General features: G+C 42.4%; 1 protein-coding gene and 3 gene segments (V, D, J or C); all 4 read left to right on the top strand.

The window, feature by feature from the left end:
* LOC105068757 (M1-specific T cell receptor alpha chain) overlaps positions 1-22000 on the top strand; it is a 493537-nt gene that overhangs the window by 29242 nt on the left and 442295 nt on the right. The window lies entirely within an intron of this gene.
* LOC123618965 (T cell receptor alpha variable 19-like) lies at positions 7704-10388 on the top strand. The segment is given in 2 exon segments: positions 7704-8290; positions 8784-10388. Coding segments are annotated over 2 exon segments (417 nt in total).
* LOC105074896 (T cell receptor alpha variable 8-2-like) lies at positions 14860-16633 on the top strand. The segment is given in 2 exon segments: positions 14860-15221; positions 15337-16633. Coding segments are annotated over 2 exon segments (399 nt in total).
* On the top strand, positions 19766-21602 carry LOC141577931 (T cell receptor alpha variable 22-like). The segment is given in 2 exon segments: positions 19766-20575; positions 20758-21602. Coding segments are annotated over 2 exon segments (429 nt in total).

Here is a 22000-nt window from a genome sequence, read left to right as displayed (position 1 = left end):
AGGGTCCTGGCTGATTCCCCGTTATCATCTCTCCAGCTGTTAGGAGGAGATCAGACCTGCTGTGGTGCAGTTTGTCGGAGGACCACCAGAGGGCGGGCTTCCTTCAGACGTGGTTCCTGTTTGCCTTCAGGCGCTGGTTTGACTTGCCTGCCTCTGTGGCCACAAGACAGATGACTAGCTGTGCAGAGAGGGGCTCTCACTTTCTGAGTGAGGAGTTTCTATAACATCCAGTTGGAGACTAGAGCTGTTAGATTTGCTGTATTCCGGGGAGCAAGGACAATTTTCCTCTGCCAACATGCTTTCTGCCACTCACCCAATTCTTCTGATCTTCTTATTATACAGTAAGTAACATTTTACTGTAAATGTTAATGATTTTTCATATTCTTATAATCATAGTTAACTTTTAGTTTACTTCTCTGGCAGAAAACCCTCCTTCTGTGCATTTCTAACATAACAAGGTGATTCTCTTTTAGGGGGAACCAGTGGAGACTCAGTGACCCAGACTGAAGTCCCAGTCACTCTCCCAGAGGAGGCACTTTTGATCCTGAACTGCACTTACCAGAGCACTTATTCAGATGCCTACCTTTTCTGGTATGTGCAGTATGTCAACAAAGCTCCTCAGCTCCTCCTGAAGGGCTCCGCTGCAAACCCGAGGCCCGAGCATCAAGGTTTTCAGGCAACTCTTGTTAAGAGTAACAGGACCTTCCACCTGCAGAAACCGTCTGTGCAGACGTCAGACTCGGCCGTGTACTACTGTGCTCTGAGCGACACAGTGAGAGGGGCTGCAGGGGGAGCTGAACACAAACCCAGAGGCGCAGGTGGGGTCTGGCTGTGGGCGGGCCTGGGAGTGGCTGCTATTTTCTCTCTCCATTGTTCTGTGTGCTGGAGGCACCCTCAGTATCCTGCCAGCTGTGATGCTCAGAGCCAAGAATCTTGGAAAGCTGGGATTGCTCTACAGAGAGGAACTTGGGGAGGAAAACTGGAAAAAGAAACCTACACGATCTTTTCTAGAAATGCCTGCTTTCAGCCCACCCTCTTGCCCAGAGACAGCATAGGATTCCTGTGACGTGTCACTAACTCGGATCGGCAGTTCAGTTGGTAGATGCTGAAACATTTCACAACCTGTTAATGAAACTTCCCCGGGTGCATTGTTCATGGACGCATGTGTGATCTTGAGACTAGTCCCTTGTTTATGCAACTCAGAGCAGGATTGTGTGTCTTGCTGAGTTTTACTGCAGACAATCCAAGTCAGGCTGCCAGCCCATCAAATACGGACAGGCGGATACCCAGAAGCTGCAGCAAAGGGAGCCTCTGGGGAGGGGGCTGGGGATACGAAATAGTCACCACCAGCAGGACAGGTGAGGGCTCTTCCAGCCCCTGTGGGTGGGGCAGCGGACCGGGGCCACCAGCTGCAGCCCTGCTGCTTCTTCACAATTCTTCCTCTTTAGGGGCTCCCCCGAATTAGTCACCCTCTTACCCCACAACTCAGAGCCTCTGCCCTTGCACAAGGTACCTCTGCTGCAAAGTTCTTCCAGTGTCCTCGGGTGGAGTTTAACTTAAATCAAATACAGCAAAGTTCTGCAACTTAAAATTAGAAATAGAGATAAATAAATAAAAATCTACTGCTCCCTCAAAGAACTCTTCCGGTTCCTGAATCACTTAGATGACACATTTATAATCTGGACCCAAACAACTGTATTCTTTTAAAGAAGGAATGCAAGTAGATATCAGGTACACGTTACGTGGGATACAAATGAGCTCAGCCCACCGCCATCCTGCTTCACTTCACTGCACGTATCAGTTGCCTTTTCTCTGCCCTGAGTGCATCCTGTCCACCACCGACATCCTCTGCTGTGTGTGCCCTCATCCCCACCTTCTCCAGACAATATGATTCAGGTTCAGCAGCCTAGTGCCCTTGACATGTCATCCTTAAAAATCAGGCCACTTTATTTCATGATAAAAGAGTCTTTTTCTTTAATAAAAAGTAAAATTTCCATCAGAGTCAGATGTCCTCGGGAGTGAACAGTTCAGTGTCAGATCTGTGCTCTCCTCTGATGTGGGGTGGAAGCCCCTGCGCTCACACCATCGTTCTTCTGTGACTCCTTCATCCTCAGCATTTCCAAGCAGAGAGAGACAGATGAGCTGGACTCGAAATCGCAACTCAATCAAACAACTTCCTCAAGAAGTGGGACCAGCTTTGTCTCTGGTTTACCCGATGGAGGAAGGCACCGCTCTCTACATGCAGCTGCCAATTACAGGAGGCACAAAGGACGGGGACATAGTAAACGCGTCAGAAATATCCAATGAACCACGTCCACAGTGTGGAAAACTCTCCAGGACAAACTGATATTTTTCAACTATAAGAGCAAGGAATAAATGGGAATGAGGAGCCCGTAGACAAGAAGAGGCTTAATTAGCTTATCAGTCATTCACAGTATGTGGCCCTTCGGTGGAGGTGATTTAATGAAACTCAAGGAATTGACATTTGAACACGTGTTGGATACTGGACTTTAAGGAATTATTATTAATTTAAAGTGTGCTGATAGCTGTTTTTTTAAAAAAATAAAAACTTAGAGATATTCCCTAAAATAACCAAACACAAAACATTATGCTTCTTGGGAGTTAAAAACTTCAGCATGAGTAAATGTGGTGGGGGGTGCATGATACAAGGCTGGCCGTGAATTCATAACGGACACCACTGAGCCATAGGTCCCTGGGCTTCACTGTTCTGTCCTGCACACTTTTGTATATACTTGAAATCACATTTAATAAAATGAACAGTTGAGATTAGCTAGATTCCAATCCCGTCATGTCCACTGCAGCACGACTTTTGAAGCATTCTTTATCTGATCTGTGCCTCAGTTTCTTGGTGTGTAAAATGGTCATAGTAAAACTGACCTCATGGGGGTAAGAATTAAAGAAAATCATTTACATCTCTACATATTTCAAGTTATTATAAAATTAAATTGTATGTAAACACACACATGTGTTTTACATAAATAAAATACAATTTTAGCACAGGTACATGGCGTTGCATCTGACACAGCAGGGGCTCAGTCCATGATGAGCATTATTAGCGTAAAAAGCAGAGTCGTTCCAGGACCTACATCAGATTTTCAGTCATGTCCTGTTTTTATAACATAACATAACATAACATAACATAACATAACATAACATAACATAATCTTTGATGTGTTTTTCAAGAAGAGAACCAAGGTTCACTGAAGAGACAGGGACATCTGGACATTGCTTGAAGGTGACCCCACGGGTCCAGATGCCCTGTGCTCAATGTCCCCATTCACAGAGCCCCTGCCCAGACAAGCCCCAGGCCCCGACAGAGAAGAGCAGGTGACTGATGGTCAACATAAAATGCTCTTCTCGGGGCCCAGGCAGGGCCACGATAATCCCCCTGACTAGATAATTTAAGCTGTAGTTTCCACATTTGCTGACAGACCAAAGAGGAAATGCTCTAAGAATTGATCAGTGTTCACAGCAGCCTTCAAACTGATTTGGTTTCAGCCTTGCACACTGTTGAAATAAACATTCAGCAAAATTCCACTTGTCAAGGTAAAAGCCGACGAAGGAATGGCCTTTTCCGCCGGAACAGACATACCACTAACAGCTAAGTTTCAAGTTGCTAAACCTCTCTAGGTTATGGAGGATTCTCTCTCCTCTTATGTAAAGGGTATGTAAACATTTTTCCAATACATCTGAAGTATGACTGACTGAGGCATTAATTCTCCCTGAGGTGAAGTGATTATTGGAGAAGACGAGATTCTCATGCTGTATCCAGTTTAAATGCCATCTGTCTTGGGAATGGGGTTAGCTTTTTCACCGGCTCCAAAAAACTAGGGGAAAGGGTCAGCCATCCTCAAAGCAGGAGGCATCTAAACGCCCCTCTTCTCATTAGCAAGGATGTGGTGCGTCTCTCATCTCCGCTCAAGTCCTGCCCACGCAGAGTGTCCTCTCTGCATCTCTGCAGCTCAACTCCTGTCTTCACCTCTTGGGACCGTACTTTCTGGGAGCACAGCGTGGGGCACAGCAGAGAGAGGAGACATCTGTTTTCCTGCTGGTTGTAGGACATGTAGCTGAGACACTGGATTATTGTCATTTCATAATTTATAGGCACAACTATTAAAATGCAGATTTTATTGGTTAGAATAGTTTAATAGTTTTAACAATCCTGGAGAATGTGGTCACCATCGTCACCTAGCGAGCCTTGTGTCTGACGCCTAAGAGAAGACGCCCCCCTCTCAGCTCACATTCTGGGCTCTCACATGCTTGGTTTTGGACACTGAGCATTAGGGGTTAAACATCTTACTAAACAGGCCTAAGAAAAGGAGAGGGAGTTGGAAGGACCACAGTAAATCTGAACACTGGAAACAAGTAATGCACGCGAGCAGGATTTATTCGCCTGGTGATAAATGCATCCGTTCTCTGTTCCCCGTCTGGTCCCTCAGTCCGCAGGCCCGGGCCCTGACGAGGGGGAGCGTGGGCAGGAGCGAGGACTTGTTTTACTCACCGGCTCCTCACTCAGCTGAAGGCAGTTTGAGATAGGCCTCGTGTCCTGTCCTGCTTCATGTGTTACTGACAGAGCAGCACACCCCGTGGGTAACTCTGTACGTTTCCAGAACGAACGCTTGCGCTTAGGGATTCCTGAGCTTGCACAGCAGTGTGAGAGCAGCTGGGCGATCTGCTGAGCCAGGGAGCCTTGTCAGCATGGTAACTCTGCTCAAGACCCTCATTTGAGTAAGAGCTAAAATAAAGTTCTTACCTGGTGAGAAGTCTTTGTAGGTGAATATCTATCCTTTGAAGAATATGATTCTTGTGTTCAACTGACTTAGTCACAGCCTTTGTTACTAGATTGACAGCACTGCCCTGAGAGCCTCTGCAGGGGGGCGTCACAGCTGTCGGCCCCAACAGCGTCCCCAAGCCTTAAAATGGCTTCTGTGAGCAGGGAGCAGTGTTTGGACTTCTTACTATCATATAATCATGCTTTGCATAAAGTAAATCCAATCGTAGAGAAATAAGCTATGAAAAATGACTCTTGTTAAATTTTCTGTTTTTTTATTTCACTAGCACAGTTAATTACACAGGAAAGTAGACAAACAAGCTCACTGACACTGAGCAAACAGTGCTTTCCACCGAGGCTCCTGAACTCCCTAATGAGCCAAATAAACGGGAGGCAGAGCCTTGGCACACACAGGCCCCCGGAGTGAGAGAGCCTGGCTCATACTATTAAGCACCTAAAGCTGACTTTCTAAAAGAAAACACTCAGTCGGATTAAAACAAGGATGTGACAAGAAGCTAAAAGATGATGTTTCATGAACCAAGTTACCTAAGCAAGTTCACCCGTCCCTCCTGAGGCTAAATGTGTAAGGCTGCTGTCACCCAAGTGTGGTCCAGGGAGCCCCGAGGAGCCCCCGTCAGGGACGTTTACTGCGCTCAGTGAGTGTCCTCTCTTGTGCTGCAGATTAGCACTCAGCCCAGGATTCAAAGTGACCCCCCCTCACTATCTCTCTCTCTGTACACACCCCTCCTCCCTGGTCCCCTGGTCCACACATTCCAGGTGCTTCAGGATCCCCAGACACTGGCTGTCTCAATGCAGCAGTGCTTCAGCTCGGCTCTTTTTGGTGACTCCCTCCTGTGCTGGCGCCTAGAACCTGCTTCTGTGAAGCAAAGCGCACGATGTCAGAGCTCACCTCGTCTGTTTTCCCTTTTTTCTGTGCTTTTCTGTGAAGTCCAATGTCCAAAAATGGTTTAATTCATTTTGTCCAGTTTTCTCGTTGGAAGGTGAACTCTGTCTTTATCAGTGATAAAGAATTCATAGTAATTAATCTTCATTGTATTGTACAAATATATCATCAGTCCATGATGATGGAGGGAAGATCCTGATCATCCAACCACAGATTACTTGAGAACTGCAGGAGGTCGTGTTTCCTCCACGACACGTGGACTGAGTCTTGCAGGATGAACAGAGCTAATTCAGGTGAAGGACGAAAACAGTAGCGAGGACTTTCTAGGCAGAGGGACCCTTCTCTGACCCATGGGATCCATGGAGACACATGCAAGGAAGAGACCCCAGACTATTCCACTAGAAGTTGTGTCGGGGATTGCTGGGGAAGCTATAGATATCTGTGCCACATCTAAATGTTGGAAGTAATAACTGGATATTTCCCCAAGCATACTTTTATTTAGGGTTCTTAGCTTTGAGTCCTGTCTCATTCCCCTTTATCATTTCTTAAGCTATTGTAAGGAGGAGGAGATCAGATCAGACCTGGCTGTGTGCAATTTGTCGGAGGACCACCAGAGGGCGGGCTTCCTTCAGCCGCGGTTCCTGTTTGCCTTCAGGCGCTGGTTTGACTTGCCTGCCTCTGCGGCCACAAGACACATGACTTGCTGTGCAGAGAGGGGCTCTTGGTTTCTGAGTGAGAAGTTTCTATACCATCCAGCTGGAGACTAAACCTATTAGATCTGGTGTATTCTGGGGAGCAAGGATCATTTTCTTCTGCCAACATGCTTTCTGCGCCTCACCCTGTTCTTCTCATCTTCTTACTATTCAGTAAGTAACATTTCATCCTAAACGTTAATCCTTGCTTTTAGTTTTCCTCTCTGGCAGGAAACTCTCCTCCTGTGCATTTCTAACATAACAAAGTAATTCTCTTTTAGGGGGAACCAGTGGAGACTCAGTGACCCAGACTGAAGTCCCAGTCACTCTCCCAGAGGAGGCACTTTTGATCCTGAACTGCACTTACCAGAGCAGTTATTCAGATGCCTACCTTTTCTGGTATGTGCAGTATGTCAACAGAGCTCCTCAGCTCCTCCTGAAAGGCTCCGCTGCAAACCCGAGGCCCGAGCATCAGGGTTTTCAGGCCACTCTTGTTAAGAGTAACAGGACCTTCCACCTGCAGAAACCGTCCGTGCAGATGTCAGACTCGGCCGTGTACTACTGTGCTCTGAGAGACACAGTGAGAGGGGCTGCAGGGGGAGCTGAGCACAAACCCAGAGGCGCAGGTGGGCGGCAGTGAGTGGCCTTGGGAGGAAGAGGTACATTCTCCCATGGGTAGTTTTGAGTTTATTTAGAGGTTTTCAGGAAAATGAACGAAGCTCAGTTCTAAGTCCTAGAAACCTAGGAGGTGGGGGATTTCTCTCAGATTGGTTAGGTTGGATTTCAGTGTTAGAGGGGACCTAAGCTCTGATCCCCAGAAGTGCGTGTGCTCAGCTGGAAAGCGTCCTGTCTTCTCCAGATTGAATTTAAATACATTCTATTTTCTCAGAATGTAAAATGGATGTTAGAAATCCTTCATATTTTAACCTATGGAAGCAAAAAGAAACAGATGATTAAAAGGTGCATAAGCTGAATCACAATCGGAAATCAGCACATGGCTGCCAAGCACATCAGACACCCACCTCCATGTGGCTGAGACCTACAGCTGTTGAGCTGCTGCTCTCAGTGAGAGCCTTTGCGCCAGAGCTGCCGCAGTGGGCTGAAGAGGCATTTGCAATTTTCTAATGGCTACAATTTTGATATAAGGGAGTAAGAATGCAGGGTCTGGCGATATTATACTCATTTTGACTATAGGGTGCAATATTTGAAAGCAAGATTTTTCTAGCAGACTTACTGTTGACTGCTGTTACACATGTGCAGCCAGACAAATGTTGTCAATCAGCAAAGTTGCTTTGATAGTATTAAGCAGACACAGACCTTTTTATCTGGTGTAAGTCTCCCCAGAAACCAATGCCTTGGAATGTAGGAAGAAAAGTTACGATGATTGAGAGTGAACAGTTTTATCTTCCTGCCTGGAAGATAATAAATTTGTGAGCTTAAATCATTGTAGATTTTGGCTGCAGATCAAAAAAAAAAAAAAGCATAGAAAATCATGGGTGACCATTTGTTCTCAAAAGTCACCATAATCATAATAAATTTTATGTGTCATGTAACTTTAAGTCCACCTTAGATCCCCTGGCTGCATATGGCAAAAGGGAGATTGCAGCTCTGACATATCTGTTGTCAATCTAATTACAATAAGTCTAAAGAGGTAGGTTAGAATAATCAACCATGTCAACACGCTACGCCATGACACAGGCAACCGGAGACCAGCAAGTTTCATTTCCTGTTCCGGTGCAAAGCATCTCACAGCTCAGTGACTGGGCACGCGCCCTGTCAGACACAGGCCAGGCATTTAGACCTGAATTTGAGAGAGAACACAACCCATTTCCCTCAGAGGAAGAGCTTCCAACATGCGGTTCCCTGGGCTGCTGAGAGTCGTCATAGCGTCCGTCTGCCTTGGTAAGGCTGGTAAGGATGGCCGCGGGCAGTCTCAGGCTCCTCTCGGCTCCCACGCTGGGCGCAGGGCAGCTCACTATTTCTGGTGGGGTCTAGGAGAGCTGAGTAGTGGGATTGGTGGTGGATTCAGAACTCTTAGTCCTACATCTGCTCCATACAGTCTGCTGGGTACCACCAGGAGAATCAACCGAATTCTTTCTCTCTCTCTATATATATATATGTATTTTTCCCTTTGTCTTTGTGCTTAATGTTATCAAAGCAACTCTCCTGATTGACATTTGTCCAGCTGCACACGTCTAACAGCAATCAATAGTAAGTTTGCACTAGAAAAATCTTGCTTTCAAATATTGCACCCTGTAGTCTCTCTCCCTCTGTAAATATATATATATATATATATATATATATATATATATATATATATATATATATATATATGTATGTATGTATGTATGTATGCAATCATGTATATGTATATATAAATTTTTTTCCCCTCCAGGATCTGTCAAAGCCCAGAAGGTAACTCAAGACCAGCCAGCAATTTCTAGGCCGGAGAAGGAGGCGGCCACCTTGGACTGTGTATATGAAGCTAAAGGTTACAGTTATTATTTACTCTGGTACAAACAAGCAGCAAGCGGGGAAATGCTTTTCCTCATTCATCAGGAGTCTTACAATGAGCGAAATACAACAGAGGGTCGATATTTTTTGAACTTCCAGAAATCGGCCAGTTCCATCAGCCTCACCATCACAGCCTTGGAGCTCGGGGACTCAGCGGTGTATTTCTGTGCTCTGAACGACCACAGTGATGTGGATGCCTGTGGGAGCCCCACGGAAACCTCAGGTCTCAACGTGATCCCCCAGCTGTGAACACCTGGTTGAGAATCGCACCGTGGACAGAAGAGGGCAGAGGCTGTGCCATTGGGGGAAGGGGGGTTAGAAGTGGAAAATTCATGCTAAGGGAAATGCGATCTGTGTAGCTCAGGGAATCTCTCTCTGATACATAGTGTCATTCATCTAAAGCATCTTTAGTTTCACTTCTTTATCTTGAAGTAGATCATTTGGCAAAGTATTTTTTAAACTTTTTTATGGTGATTACATATTTTTAAATTCAGTACTATTTGGCCAAATATACACCTGAACTGTTAGACTTTTAGGTTCACTGCACAAATACTGATGCATATTTACTTATATGAAGGCCTTTACTTACACTTTAGATTCTAATGACTCCAGATGGCCTCAGTTTCAGACAATTTTGCACCAAATACGTGCAGAATAGCTGTCACATAACATCTAAAACAGCAATGTCTCTGTGCTGCTGTTGGATAATGTTAGGTGGGAGTTACCCTAGTGGATTTGTCTCCATCTGGAATTCCAAAAAGGAAGACAGTCCTCCTTGTATAAGGATTTTCTGCCCCTACTGTACAAATAACAATGATCCCAATAGAGGACAATTTTCCAGAAAAGAAAGCATGAGTGTGTGTGTGTGCGAGAGTGAGAGAGAGAGAAATAGAGAGAGAGAGAGAAACAACAGAATGATGTAGCCAAGTCATCAGGAAATTAACTAGTTAAACAGTTAAATTTTGTAAAACACACATATTGGAAGAACGTAACTCAAGTCTTCCAGAGACAACTTTTAATGAAGAAAATGGATATAAGCAGTTTACAAGGATGTAGATGAAAGAATTGAAACAAGAAAAATGTGTCCTAGAGTGTGGCGCAGGAAACTGTATCGGTGAGAGAGACTCAAAAGAGGATTCCCAACATTCAGCAAAAAAATTAAAAGCACAGGACCTAAAATATTCAATTATCCATCTTGTTTAATGTTTACTTCAATCTATTTGTACTTCTGAAGCACGAAGATGCTTCTAAGGCATTTTGGAGAAGGTGGCCTAGCAACGCAAACTGGCGCCAGTGTGAAGTCATGGTCCCTAATCGCTACTTGATCCCTAACATCCCCCAAATCACATCCTATTTCCTTCATCACTGACATATCTCACCACAACAGCTATTTTAAAATTTCTTGATCATCTCATATCTCTAATTCTTCTATTATCATCTTTAGAATATTTTGCCTATAAGTAAATAAATGCCATTGGGAAGGAGAGCATTGTGTGCCCATAACTTGCTTTGTGCCTCCTTTGAGGTCACCTGAGCTGACCTCTTTGTGGACATAGTAATTACATTTACACTTGAAAGATAAAGAGGAATTTTTCGGGGTTATTCTGTACTAAGTTCTTATCCAGAATGACCTTAGCAGGGCACACAGGGTATTTCTAGATTATTCATTGCAAATAAACCAGGATTTGGGGGAACTATATTCCACATCTTGTAGTAACCTGTAGTGACAAAGAATATGAAAAGGAATATATGTGGGTACATGAATGACTGAAGCATTATGCGGTACACCAAAAATAGACACAACATTGTAAACTGACTATACTTCAATAAAAACTAAAAATTAAAAAAACCCCAGAATTTATGGACCCGGGATATACCTGATTGGAAATGGGAATTAACTAATGCAGGATCTCTAGGAACGCGATCAGCAAAGGTATAAAACCTGAACGATCACAAGCCTAAATGGCTCCGTGCTGCAGCCTGTGCTGCTGCCGTGACGTTTGCCCTGCTGCACCCCAGTCTGTGCTGCTGTTGAGAAAGGGGCTTTAGGAAGCTTCGTTGGAAGATTTAGGACCTCCCAGAGGCAGACTGACTCTGCCGCTCTGTCTTGTTTGTAGCCTTGTTCTCGGGAAGCCCCCGTGTGTCTCCTCCTGGTCACTGCCATCCTTCCAGGGAAACCACAATCCCATGGATAGATTGGCTTTGTCCATTTTTGAACACTGTACAAATAGGATAATATAGTTTGGATTTTTTTCTTGATACAGTTTCTTCTCAGTATTATGTTTCTAAGATTCATACATGTTTTGTGCAGTTTAGTTGGTTTATTCTCATTGTTGCGTGAATATATCACAGTTTATTTACGTATCTGCCTTAATGGTTCTTCGGACTCCAGGGACTCGTTTCAAACTCTTTGAGCCAATCTTTTGAATCTTCCCTAACTTAGCTTGAGGAAGATTGAAAAAGATACACCACGACAGCTTCACTCCTATTCTCTCTGACTCCTCTGTGAATCATCAGTTTTCTCATGTATCGTCACTATGGATAATAGGCTAAGGAAAACAAAAAAAAAGGGCTTCGTGTATGTTTTGCAAGCATCTCCAAACATGTTTGTTTGTGGTCTCTCTTCACGTGTTCTCATGTATTGAAATCTCTCTCCAAAATCCAAGACAAAAGGGACTGTTGCAATTAATGTTTTTTGCAATTAATATGTTTTCACATACCTACACTGATATCAATACTTACGTATAGACTTAAAAATTCCTGTTGTGCCTATCACTGCGAGCGCCATAGGGCCAGGAAGCAGGTTTGCATTGCATATTACACAGTCCGTGGCACAGAGTGGTTGCACATTAAATATTTGTGGATCAAAGAAGAATTAATTAATTGATACATACCATCAACACATACAGAGCTTCTACCCTTTGCATGCTGCTAGATAATTATGGATCAGTTATTCTTGCATCTGGCCATGTCTCATCACCATGAGAACATGCCTTCTGTTTGCATGTGCCATCATTCCCCTTCCTGTTGGTACAGATTTTCCTCATATGCCACTATTTCCGGGTTTGCAATTTAGATGATCTCCCTCTTACTGGCATTGACAGTCATTTATTACTTGAGTCTGTAGGACGGTATATAACTCATTTTCTTGTGGACTTGGAATTCTTCTATTGACGCATGCCGATTCTTCTAGATTTCAGCTGGTGATGACATCCCCCGCTGGATTGTTGCTTTTCTGTTTTCACTTCTAGAGCTTTTATCTTAGAATTTCAGCCTTAAATATTTACTTCCTGTGGCTAGAGATAGGAGCCCTGTAAAGCTAAGGATGGTAGTGGATGGAGCGGCAGGCAGTGGTACAGGCTGAAACAAACTCACAGCTAACTTAGTTCTCTTTGAGCCCTAATACTTTTCCTTTCCATCCTCATGTCTGGGGCACAAAGGACGTGGCCTTTGTACAGTAGATGCTCTCCACACACTAGATGTTGTCCGTGATCCAGTCAGATGGAGTGAAACTCTCTGTTGTCCTTTACCTTTACCATTCCCATGACTTGCTCTGACTCCTTGTATATTTTTTTCTTTCATGTCTAGTGACCTGGGCTTGGGGTGGATACTTCCTACTACTGGGAATCTTAAACCCTAAGACAGAAAAACCCAATGTGCTTGTTTTTCTAATTTTCTGATTCTGGTTCCAAAGAGTGAATTACTTCAATCAAGGGCACTTGTAAGCTCCTGAATTCTCTATCCTTAAGAAAACTGTTAGACAGTTTTATCCCCAGTTGTAACATTGGCCCTTTCAGAATCCTCCTATGAGCACACAGTCAGGGCTCTGCCCTGGGGCCAGCGGGAAGGAGAGTCACTTCATCTTGGGGGAAATGAGCAATTTGACCTTGGGATGGTGACTGTGAATAAAAGTTAGATGGAATCATGTAATTTCAGCAAAAAGTAGTAACAAAATGAGGGGATTTTCATTCTTGGGACAATTTGTAGAGAATATTCTCTTCTTTAAGAAACACATGCTCAATTATAGCAAAGAAGTTACAGACAAGGAAGGAAAATCTCACTTTTGGTTCAGTTTGATGACTTACAGATGGATAGGCATTTTTCTCGGAGAATTTTAAAGTTTAATGCTGTGAACATCAGAAAAGATTACAGTTATCTTTGACTGTAAGATAGATGTAACCATTTTCCAAATCTATACTAGAAAACATTGCCCTGTAATTCATGACAGAGGATTCCAGAGGCTGATGAGTTGAGAAGGGTTTGGTTTGGGTGCTATATTTTTAACTTTACTTTGTAGGTAGAGAAATTATAATCAGTATGAAAGGGAAATTTTCAGGCTCAAAGGATAAAAGGATTTTTCACTCTTCTATGGGAAGTGTTGCTTTGAGCTTGTTACTTGATCACAGCAAGCAGGAAAAGCTTAAGGCACAGATAATGGCATTTCCTCTTTTAAAAAAATCTTTTAAATATACATAATAAAGATTAACTCAAAATGGACCATGCTTGGTGGTGATACCCTTGCTGATTTTCCGGGGAATTGCTCCACCAGTTGTGGAGAGCGGGGTATGGGAGTGTCCAACTATAACTCTCTCTAGATTTGTCTGTTTTTCTTTTTAGTTCTATCAATATTTTTGAGCTTATTTTCAGCTCCGTTAGCTGGTGCATACACATTTAGCATTGTTATGTCTTCTTGGTAATTTATCTTCTCATCAGTATATAATGTTCCTCTCTGTCTCTGGTCATTTCCTTCTTTCAGAAATCTATCTACTTTACCTGATATAATATAGCCATTACTGCTTTCCTTTGATTAGTGGTTGCATGATCTATCTTTTCCCATCCTTTTCCTTTCAAGATGACTGTGTCTTATTTGAAATGAGTTTCTTGTAGTCAGCTGTAGTTGGGTCACATTTTTAAATGCACTTTTTGTCTAACTTGTTATTTTATTGATGTATACAGATCCATCTCTAGTTTGTGTATGTAGATAATTTGCATTTAATGCCATTGATATTTTAGGGCTTAATCTTCCATTTTATTTGATTTTTTTTTGTTCTCACTGTTTTTTGTTCCCTCATTTTTTTTCTTCTGACATCCTGTGAGTTATTTGACATTTTTTAGAATTATATTTCAATTTATCTCTGGTGTTTTAGATGCGTCTTATTATATAGTTTAAAAAATGGTTGCTCTAGTTATTCCATTATATATACATAATATTCTCTTAGTAATATCATTTCACCAATTTGAATGAAACATAAAAACACCGCTTCCCTTTACACCCACTTATTCTCCCCTATTCATAACATAATTTTCTTTAGTATTTTCCCAAGTGTGTTTAGAACCTCATTAGATAGGGTTATGATTTTGATTTGATCAATCAAATATAATTTAGAAAACTCAAGAGGAAGAGAAAACTCTACTGAATTTACCCATATTTTTGCTGATTATGTTCTTTCTTCCTTTCCCGTTGTTTCAAGATTCCTTCCTTTATCACTTTTTTTCTGTTTAGAGAACGTCCTTTAAGCATCCTTTTAGGATAGGTCTACTGGTGACAAATGTTCTTAGTTTTCCTTCATCTGACAATGTCTCAATTTTCCCTTTATTCCTGCAGGGTAATTTTATATGTACATCACTCTGGATTGATGGCTCTTCTCTTTTAGCAGTTGAAAAATATTGGGTTATTTCCTTTTGGCTTCTAGTTAAATCTGGAAATTGAAAAATGTAATTAGTTGTAATTTTATTTCTCATTCTAAAAATTATTTTGTATTCAATTTTTATTCAAAATTCTGTGCTGTTTTAAAAAGCCCAATTGAATGGGGGCCTAAAAAACATATATTCTCTTCTGTACATAACCATAATGCTTTGGAATTCAACCACAGAAGGGCAGGGAGGAGATGGGGAAGGTCACAAACATTGTGAACTTCTCCTTAACTCTCTGTTTGGCCCCTGGAGGGTGCTGCTGCCTAAATTGGAAATGGCTTTTCTGAAAAAGATCAGAACAAGCTCATAAAAAGCTTCCTTCCCTACAGTTTAAAGAGATGTTCTAACAACATTTCTTGCACAGTGACGGGTAAAGCGTTTTAGACTCCAGGGGCAGGCAGTACTGTTAAGTCGGCCTCTCTTCCTAACACTCACTGTAGAGTCCATAAGAAGAGGAAATCTAAATCCCCTGTCATTTCTCAAACTCAGAGCAACTTGGGTTCGAGTCCACCAGTCATCAGACTTTTGTTTGTGGAGAATCTGCCAGAAAGGAGTTCACTGCCTCTTCACTGCTCCACCATGATCTTGGTGTTCACCTTGATGCTGGAGGTGCTCCTGTTCCTGGGTGAGTACTATTCCATTTTAGTCCCTTGTCCACACATGGAACATTGTTCTGTCCTGACTTTGAATAGAGACTTTCTGTTTTAGCTGAGTTCATTGATACAGCATTGATGTTTCAGGAGGAGCCGCAGCTCAGTCAGTGACCCAGCCTGACAGGCACGGCATCACTGTCCCTGAAGGAGCCCGCCTGGAGCTGAGGTGCAACTACTCATCCTCTTATCAACCGACTCTCTTCTGGTACGTGCAGTACCCCAACCAAGGACTCCAGCTTCTCCTGAAGTACACGTCTGGAAATGGCCTTGTTTCAGGCATCAAAGGTTTTGAGGCTGAATTTAGGAGGAATGAAACCTCCTTCCACCTGAAGAAAACGTCAGCCCATTGGAGCGACTCAGCAGAGTACTTCTGTGCTCTGAGTGACACAGTGCCTGAGTCTGCGGGGGGAGCTGAACACAAACCTCCTGTGACATTGTAGCCTAAAAGACTCAGGGGCTCAGCCTGAGCATATTCTGTGAGGGCAAACAGCACAGAGAATACAGAATCCGGAAAGTGTTTTGTTCCTATGGGCATCTCAGATTCTTTTCATTTTCATCTTTCCTTATCTCTTCTTTTTTCTTCCCTTTTTTCCCTTTTTCTTTTCTTTCCTTTTTTTTTTTTTTTTTCCATTTTGCAAAGGGAAGTTTTCTGAAGTTTGGAATTTTTATCCTCTAGAGTCAGGATTCCAGAGGGAATGTGGCTGTCTGATCTTCAACAAGCTAGAAGGAGCTACTTTCTCCCACGTTGTTTGAAATAGTGATGGGCTGAGATGGCTTGAGGTCGGCCATGTGAGTTGATATAAGGCAAGTCAGAGAATTTGACTTACAGCATTACTCTCATTTCACAAGCTATCAGAAAACCCAGGACAGTTGTTTATTTCTAACTGTGTTATCTCCAGTCTATTTTACAGGCATTCAGATAGGCTTCTTTCCTTAAAGGACTTCAGCTCTTTGATTAAAGCATTTGGGGCTGATGCACTTAATTAGAGCTGGCATTTAAGGATGTATATGAGAGGACCTCTCCAAGACAATATAGTATGACGGAAAAAATCCTTTAACCAGCGGTCCCGAGTAACAATCATTCTAAGTTAAATACAATGTCACCCCAAAATTCCACGTGGAATCTTGGGATTGGTGATTCTGAGTCAGACTCAGCCAGGCTACCTCTATCCTTTTTCTCCCTTTTAATTCAATTCTTTAATACTCACAGGGGGCTCTGTAATAATTAGTGATTTCTCAGTCATCTTTAGTTATTTGTCTGCACTATCTCTCACAGTCTCTTCACTAAACATTTGCAACATTCTTGAACTGTCCTCCTGAGCTTCCGTGTCTGCAGATCAGTTCACTTCTTACTTCAGTGAAATATACAGGCCCTCATTCTCCATCGCTTTGGCATCCAAATCATTCTACAGAGAATCATTATTGTGTATAGAGTCTGAGACAAGGGCACAAGCTAAAATTATTTTCATATGTTTTCAAAAACTTATTTTTCCTTTAAAATAATCTACTAAAGCCAAAAACAAGATACAAATAACAATAGTAATAAACAGATTTTTAAATATACTTAAAACTGAAATTTTATTTAAAATTTATTTTAAAGTTACAGATTTTTAATACAAATTAAGCCTTTTAAAACTCTAGTTTCAATGCCCTTCTAACTGTTAAAGCAAATATCACTCTTCAGGTAGGTTCAGTTTACAGTAAATATATATAATTTAAAAGTAATAATGCTTAATACAGCAGAGCATCCCAGCAACAAGAGCCACTGCTGTGAATACTGTGCTGACTTATGAGCATCCTTCAGAACCACAGACGAGAACACATGAGAATTTAAATAATGGATCCTCAGGACTCCTGGGAAACACTTTCATTATGAAAGAATCCATTGCATCCATGACATCTGAGAGGAACAGTTAGGTTGGATAATTAACTTTTGTTTTCTCTTCCCTAAAACTCACCCAGATTCCAAATAAGAGTTGGCCTTCTATGTCAGCACCAGCACAATCCACAAATTTTCAGATATTCAAATGCAATTTCAAGGACAACTATTATGGTACGTGGATAAGCATTTTCCTTGAACCTGAATGGTGTTAGTTGTTTAAGGTTACAGACTGTGCCCAGACTTAAGTGACAGAGATACCCCATGTTCTTTAGTACACTTATGTGTGTGTGTGTGTGTGTGTGTGTGTGTGATGGGTGGCCCTGTCCACATACTTGCTTGTCTTCCCTGTTCCTTGTATTTAAAATGAACAAGGGGGTAGGGCATAGCTCAAGTGGAAGAGCACATGTTTGGTATGCACAAGGTCCTGGGTTCAATCCCAGCACCTTTTCTAAAATAAATACATTAATAATAAGTAAGTAAACCTAATTACCCCCCAATCCCCAAATTAAATAAACAAGCCCCTTTCAAAGATCACCCATTCTCACTTTGCTACTATCCAGTGTTGTCACTTCAACAGAAGGCCTGTCATCCACTGAGTGGTCTCCTGTAATACAGTCCGGAAGTAACTGTTACTGCCTTGATGTTCATGTAATATTTATGGCTTCCTTTTAGTCTGGCATCCTCTAAGCCTTTATGCCATTTACAAAGATATTTGTCTCCCTCACTATATCATAAGCCATTGGCAGGTTACAACTCTAATTGATTTTTGCAGTTTCTTAGGTCTTAGACAGACTTAAATATATGGCTAAACTGGCTGAATCACATTGGAGGGCTCATTTTTTGTAAGTTCATAAGTAAGAATTAAAAGGATTATTTTTATATCACTACATGAAATTCTATTGTGTGAAATAATTTATTTTCATAAAAAGGCACTGGGTGACTCATAGTCCTCGGTACTCTCCATCCTTGTGGATACTTCTGTAGCATCACATTAATTCACAGGTACAGTCCTAGAAAAAGACAGCCAGGCTGAGCTGTGGGTATCTGCTGAGTGAGAAGTGAGACCAAGTAGGACCCTGCAGGACCATTCTGGGTACAAAAGCCCCTCCAAGTCCCTAGTTTGGTTTTTTTTTAATTGAAGTATAAATATGATTTCTTTTTTATTAAAAAAAATGCTGTAGTCTGCTACGCCTTTCTTGAGTTCTAAAAAAGACCCAAGCAGTTACTAATTAGGGAAGTGAGGGAACACAGAAACAAAGGGAAAGCAGTCAAGAAACAATAGTTCAGCAATAAAACAGAGTCCTAGTCTCTCATCAAGGGATATACACAAGAATCTGACACAAATCCTTGAGTTATTTTGCACAAACTGAGGCCCCCACCCACGTGGAGGGTGGTGACTGCATGCTGACCACTAGCAGCCGGACTCCAGGCTGGCTGGACTCAGAAGGCTGATGATTAAGATTCCTGATGTTACGGAAATGACAGGCCAGTCAAGAAACAAGTACCACTCGGAGGGTTGGAGTACTGAGATGTATTAGGCCGGCAGGCTCAGAGGAGCTTCTGCTCCGAAGCTCTGAGCACCTCCAAGATGTGCACATGAGGTTTTATAGGGTAAAGTACAAGCTTGGGGTATTAGGCCAATAGGCATGGAACAGCTTTAGCAGCATTATCATCACAAAAGTGGAGGCGGGGAGGCAGCAAACCAACATTCCAAAGCCAGATATATATCTTTGAAAACCCAGCTGGCTAGCAAAAATCATGAACAGCAAACCAACTCTAATTAACCTAGAGTTACAAGTTAGTCTAGCAGAACTCAGATCAGTATTCCAATACTTAGATTTGTGAGTTATCTTGTTAGCCCAGCGCAGCCTCTCCTTCACATTCCTAGACTTGTGAGTTATCTTGTTAGACCAGCCCGGCTTTTCCTTCACACTGAAACATCACCCTGCTACCTCACCATCAGCCAGTCAGAAGAAGGGCCACAAGCTTTTCCACTCCACTCCAAATGTTGCCTTTAAATCTCTTCCCTGAAAGCCGTCAGGGAGTTTGGGGTTTTCAAGCATGAGCTGCCCATTTCCCTTGTCTGGCACCCCACAAATAAATGCTGCACTTTCTTTCACCACAATCTGGTATCAGTAGATTGGTTTTGCTGCCCACTGGGTGAGGAACTCGAGTTTGGTTTCATAACAGAAGTATTCCTTTCTTAAGGTTTTAGCCTCTAGGAGGCACTGTAAGCTTTTCTTATACCGAGGGCCTACCCTAGGGCATCTAGTTGAGAATAGTTGTTGAAAGTGTTAAAATGAAAACCGCAGACTCAAAATGGTGTCAGTTGTGCTAAAAGCCCATGATACCAAACCTAGACTTAACATCTCACCCAAATGCAGTGTCACCTTTCCCCAGAAATGTAATCTTAATCAATCAGTAGAAATTTTCCGGTTAACACTAGAGAGGTTGTATGTCCCATGGGAGCTCTCCATCCTCCAGAGGAAGAGGAGCCATCTGCATGACAAAACCTTCACCCTCCTCCAAAAGAAGGCCTAAAAACTATCCTTTCTTTTCTTTTTCTAATAGATCCCTTTCAGCATCCTTCCTGTAAAAACCTTCCACCTTGTAGCCCCTCAGAGCACCCTTTTAGCTGCTGGATGGGATGGGAAGCTGCCCGATTAATCATTGCTTAATAAATCAGTTACATCTTCATATTTACTCAGTTGAATTTTGCTTTTCAACAAAAGGCTTAGAAATTTTGAAGCACAATTGAGAGCTAGTAATAGTAAAGAGGGGAGAATATTGTGTGTGAGGAAAAACTAAGTCCTTACCAGCACATAAGAAGAAATCTGCTTCCTGCTGAATACTCTTTTTAATTCATAGCTCTGTTTTATTCTGTGATTCAAGCACTAGAATTCTATGGTTGTAAAGGATATATCTTTATTGTCATTGTTTTTATCTGTATCTATGTCATTATTTTTATCCGTATCTCTCAGAAGAGACTCCTGGATCAAACAGAGACTCATATAAACAAAACAAAAGAAGGAAAATTTCAAAGACTAGATATTAGACTTCGCTGATTTTTTCACTTTTATTATCAAATCTTTTTTTTTTATATCAAGGGCAAATCTGAAATTTCATTTCCCAGGTTCAACATTGTGTCTAAACCATTGAAAGTCACCCTTTCCCCCTCACTCTCTATCTACCCCTTTCCAGCCCTTTCTCAGTTCACTTGACTTGAGAGGGTGGGGCTTCCTGTCACAGAGTGTCCCCTGAGCAGGCTTCACTGGGTGAGCTGACTGGTTGCAGGAGCAGGAACAGTTCCAGAACAAGTCATGACACTCACCACCCAGGAGTGAAGTTATGTATCATACGCTGAAAACATCCCAGCAAGAAGGCGAGGCGTCATGAAGAGGCTGGTGGGTGCTGTGCTGGGGCTTCTGCTTGCCCAGGTTTGCTGTGAGTTGGGGCTGCCCCACAGGGAATCTGCAGGATTGAGCAGCTGCAGTATAGTTGAGGGGGGAGGGATGGGAGCTGACAAGTCTTGCAGACCTTCTAGACTTATCATCCCTGGGGGCACTTTCAGGGTTTTGTAGGAGTTAGTAACCCTCACGTGTGACTGTTTCTCTGTTTCTCATCAGGTGTGACAGGGGAGGATGTGGAGCAGAGTCCTCCAGTCCTGAGTCTCCAGGAGGGAGCCACCTCCACACTGTGGTGCAAGTTTTCCACCACTGTGTCCAATCTGCGCTGGTATCGTCAGAACCCCGGGGGCCGCCTCATCCACCTGTTTTACGTTGCTTCAGGGACAAAGCACGATAGAAGATTCAGTGCCACAACAGTCGCTAAAGAACGCCGCAGCTCCTTGAACATTTCCTCTTCCCAGACCACAGACTCGGTGACTTACTTCTGTGCTGTGAGCACAGTACTCCCCGGGCACCTGCAGCCTGAACACAAACCCTCAGCGGGCTCAGCCCCCTCCAGCCACAGTCTGACCGTGAGGCCCCACACTCGTTTGTAGGGCTTGTTAGTCCTCACCTATATTGAAAGTTCTTTTTTGTTGTTGTTGAAGTCCAGTCAGTTACAGTGTGCCTATCTCTGGTGTACAGCACAGTATCCCAGTCATGCACATACACACATTTTTTTTTCATATTATCTTCCATTAAAGGTTGTTACAAGATATTGAACATAGTTCCCTGTGCTATACAAAAGAAACTCTTCTCCATTTTCAGTTTTATTAAGTACAGTTATTAAAGTTTGGCTGCACATATACATTATATTACATGTAAATGCATACATACAATATACTGCACTCTCTTTTAGTTTACATATATGTACTGACAGAAACTTTTTTAAAATCTATGTTTATATATAGTGGCTAACATTTGTAAATCTCAAACTCCCAAATGTATCCCCTCCCACTCCCTTCTCCTGGTAACCATGAGATTGTTTACTAAGTCTGCAAGTCTGTTTCTATTTGATAGATGAGTTCATAGTATCACCCTCTTTTTTTTAGATACCAAATATAAGTGATATCATATGGTATTTTTCTTTCTCTTTCTGGCTGACTTCCGTTAGAATGACAATCTCCAGGTCCATTCATGTTGCTGCAAATGGCATTATTTTATTCTTTTTTATGGCAGAGTAGTATTGTATTGTATTACTATACCACTGCTTCTTTATCCAGTCATCCGTTGATGGACATTTAGGTTGCTTCCATATCTAGCGTACTGTCAATAGCCAATATGGAAAATAGTATGGATTCCTTAAAAAGACTAAAGAGTTAGCATATGATCCAGCAATCCCACTCCTGGGCATATATCCAGAGAAAACTCTAATTCAGAACACACATGCACCACACTGCTCATAACAATACTATCTACAACA

The sequence above is a fragment of the Camelus bactrianus genome, chromosome 6 (assembly GCF_048773025.1).
Source record: "Camelus bactrianus isolate YW-2024 breed Bactrian camel chromosome 6, ASM4877302v1, whole genome shotgun sequence".
Lineage (NCBI taxonomy): Eukaryota > Metazoa > Chordata > Mammalia > Artiodactyla > Camelidae > Camelus > Camelus bactrianus.
Note: the sequence above shows the minus strand (reverse complement) of the source record. Positions and strands in the feature narration are given on the sequence as shown.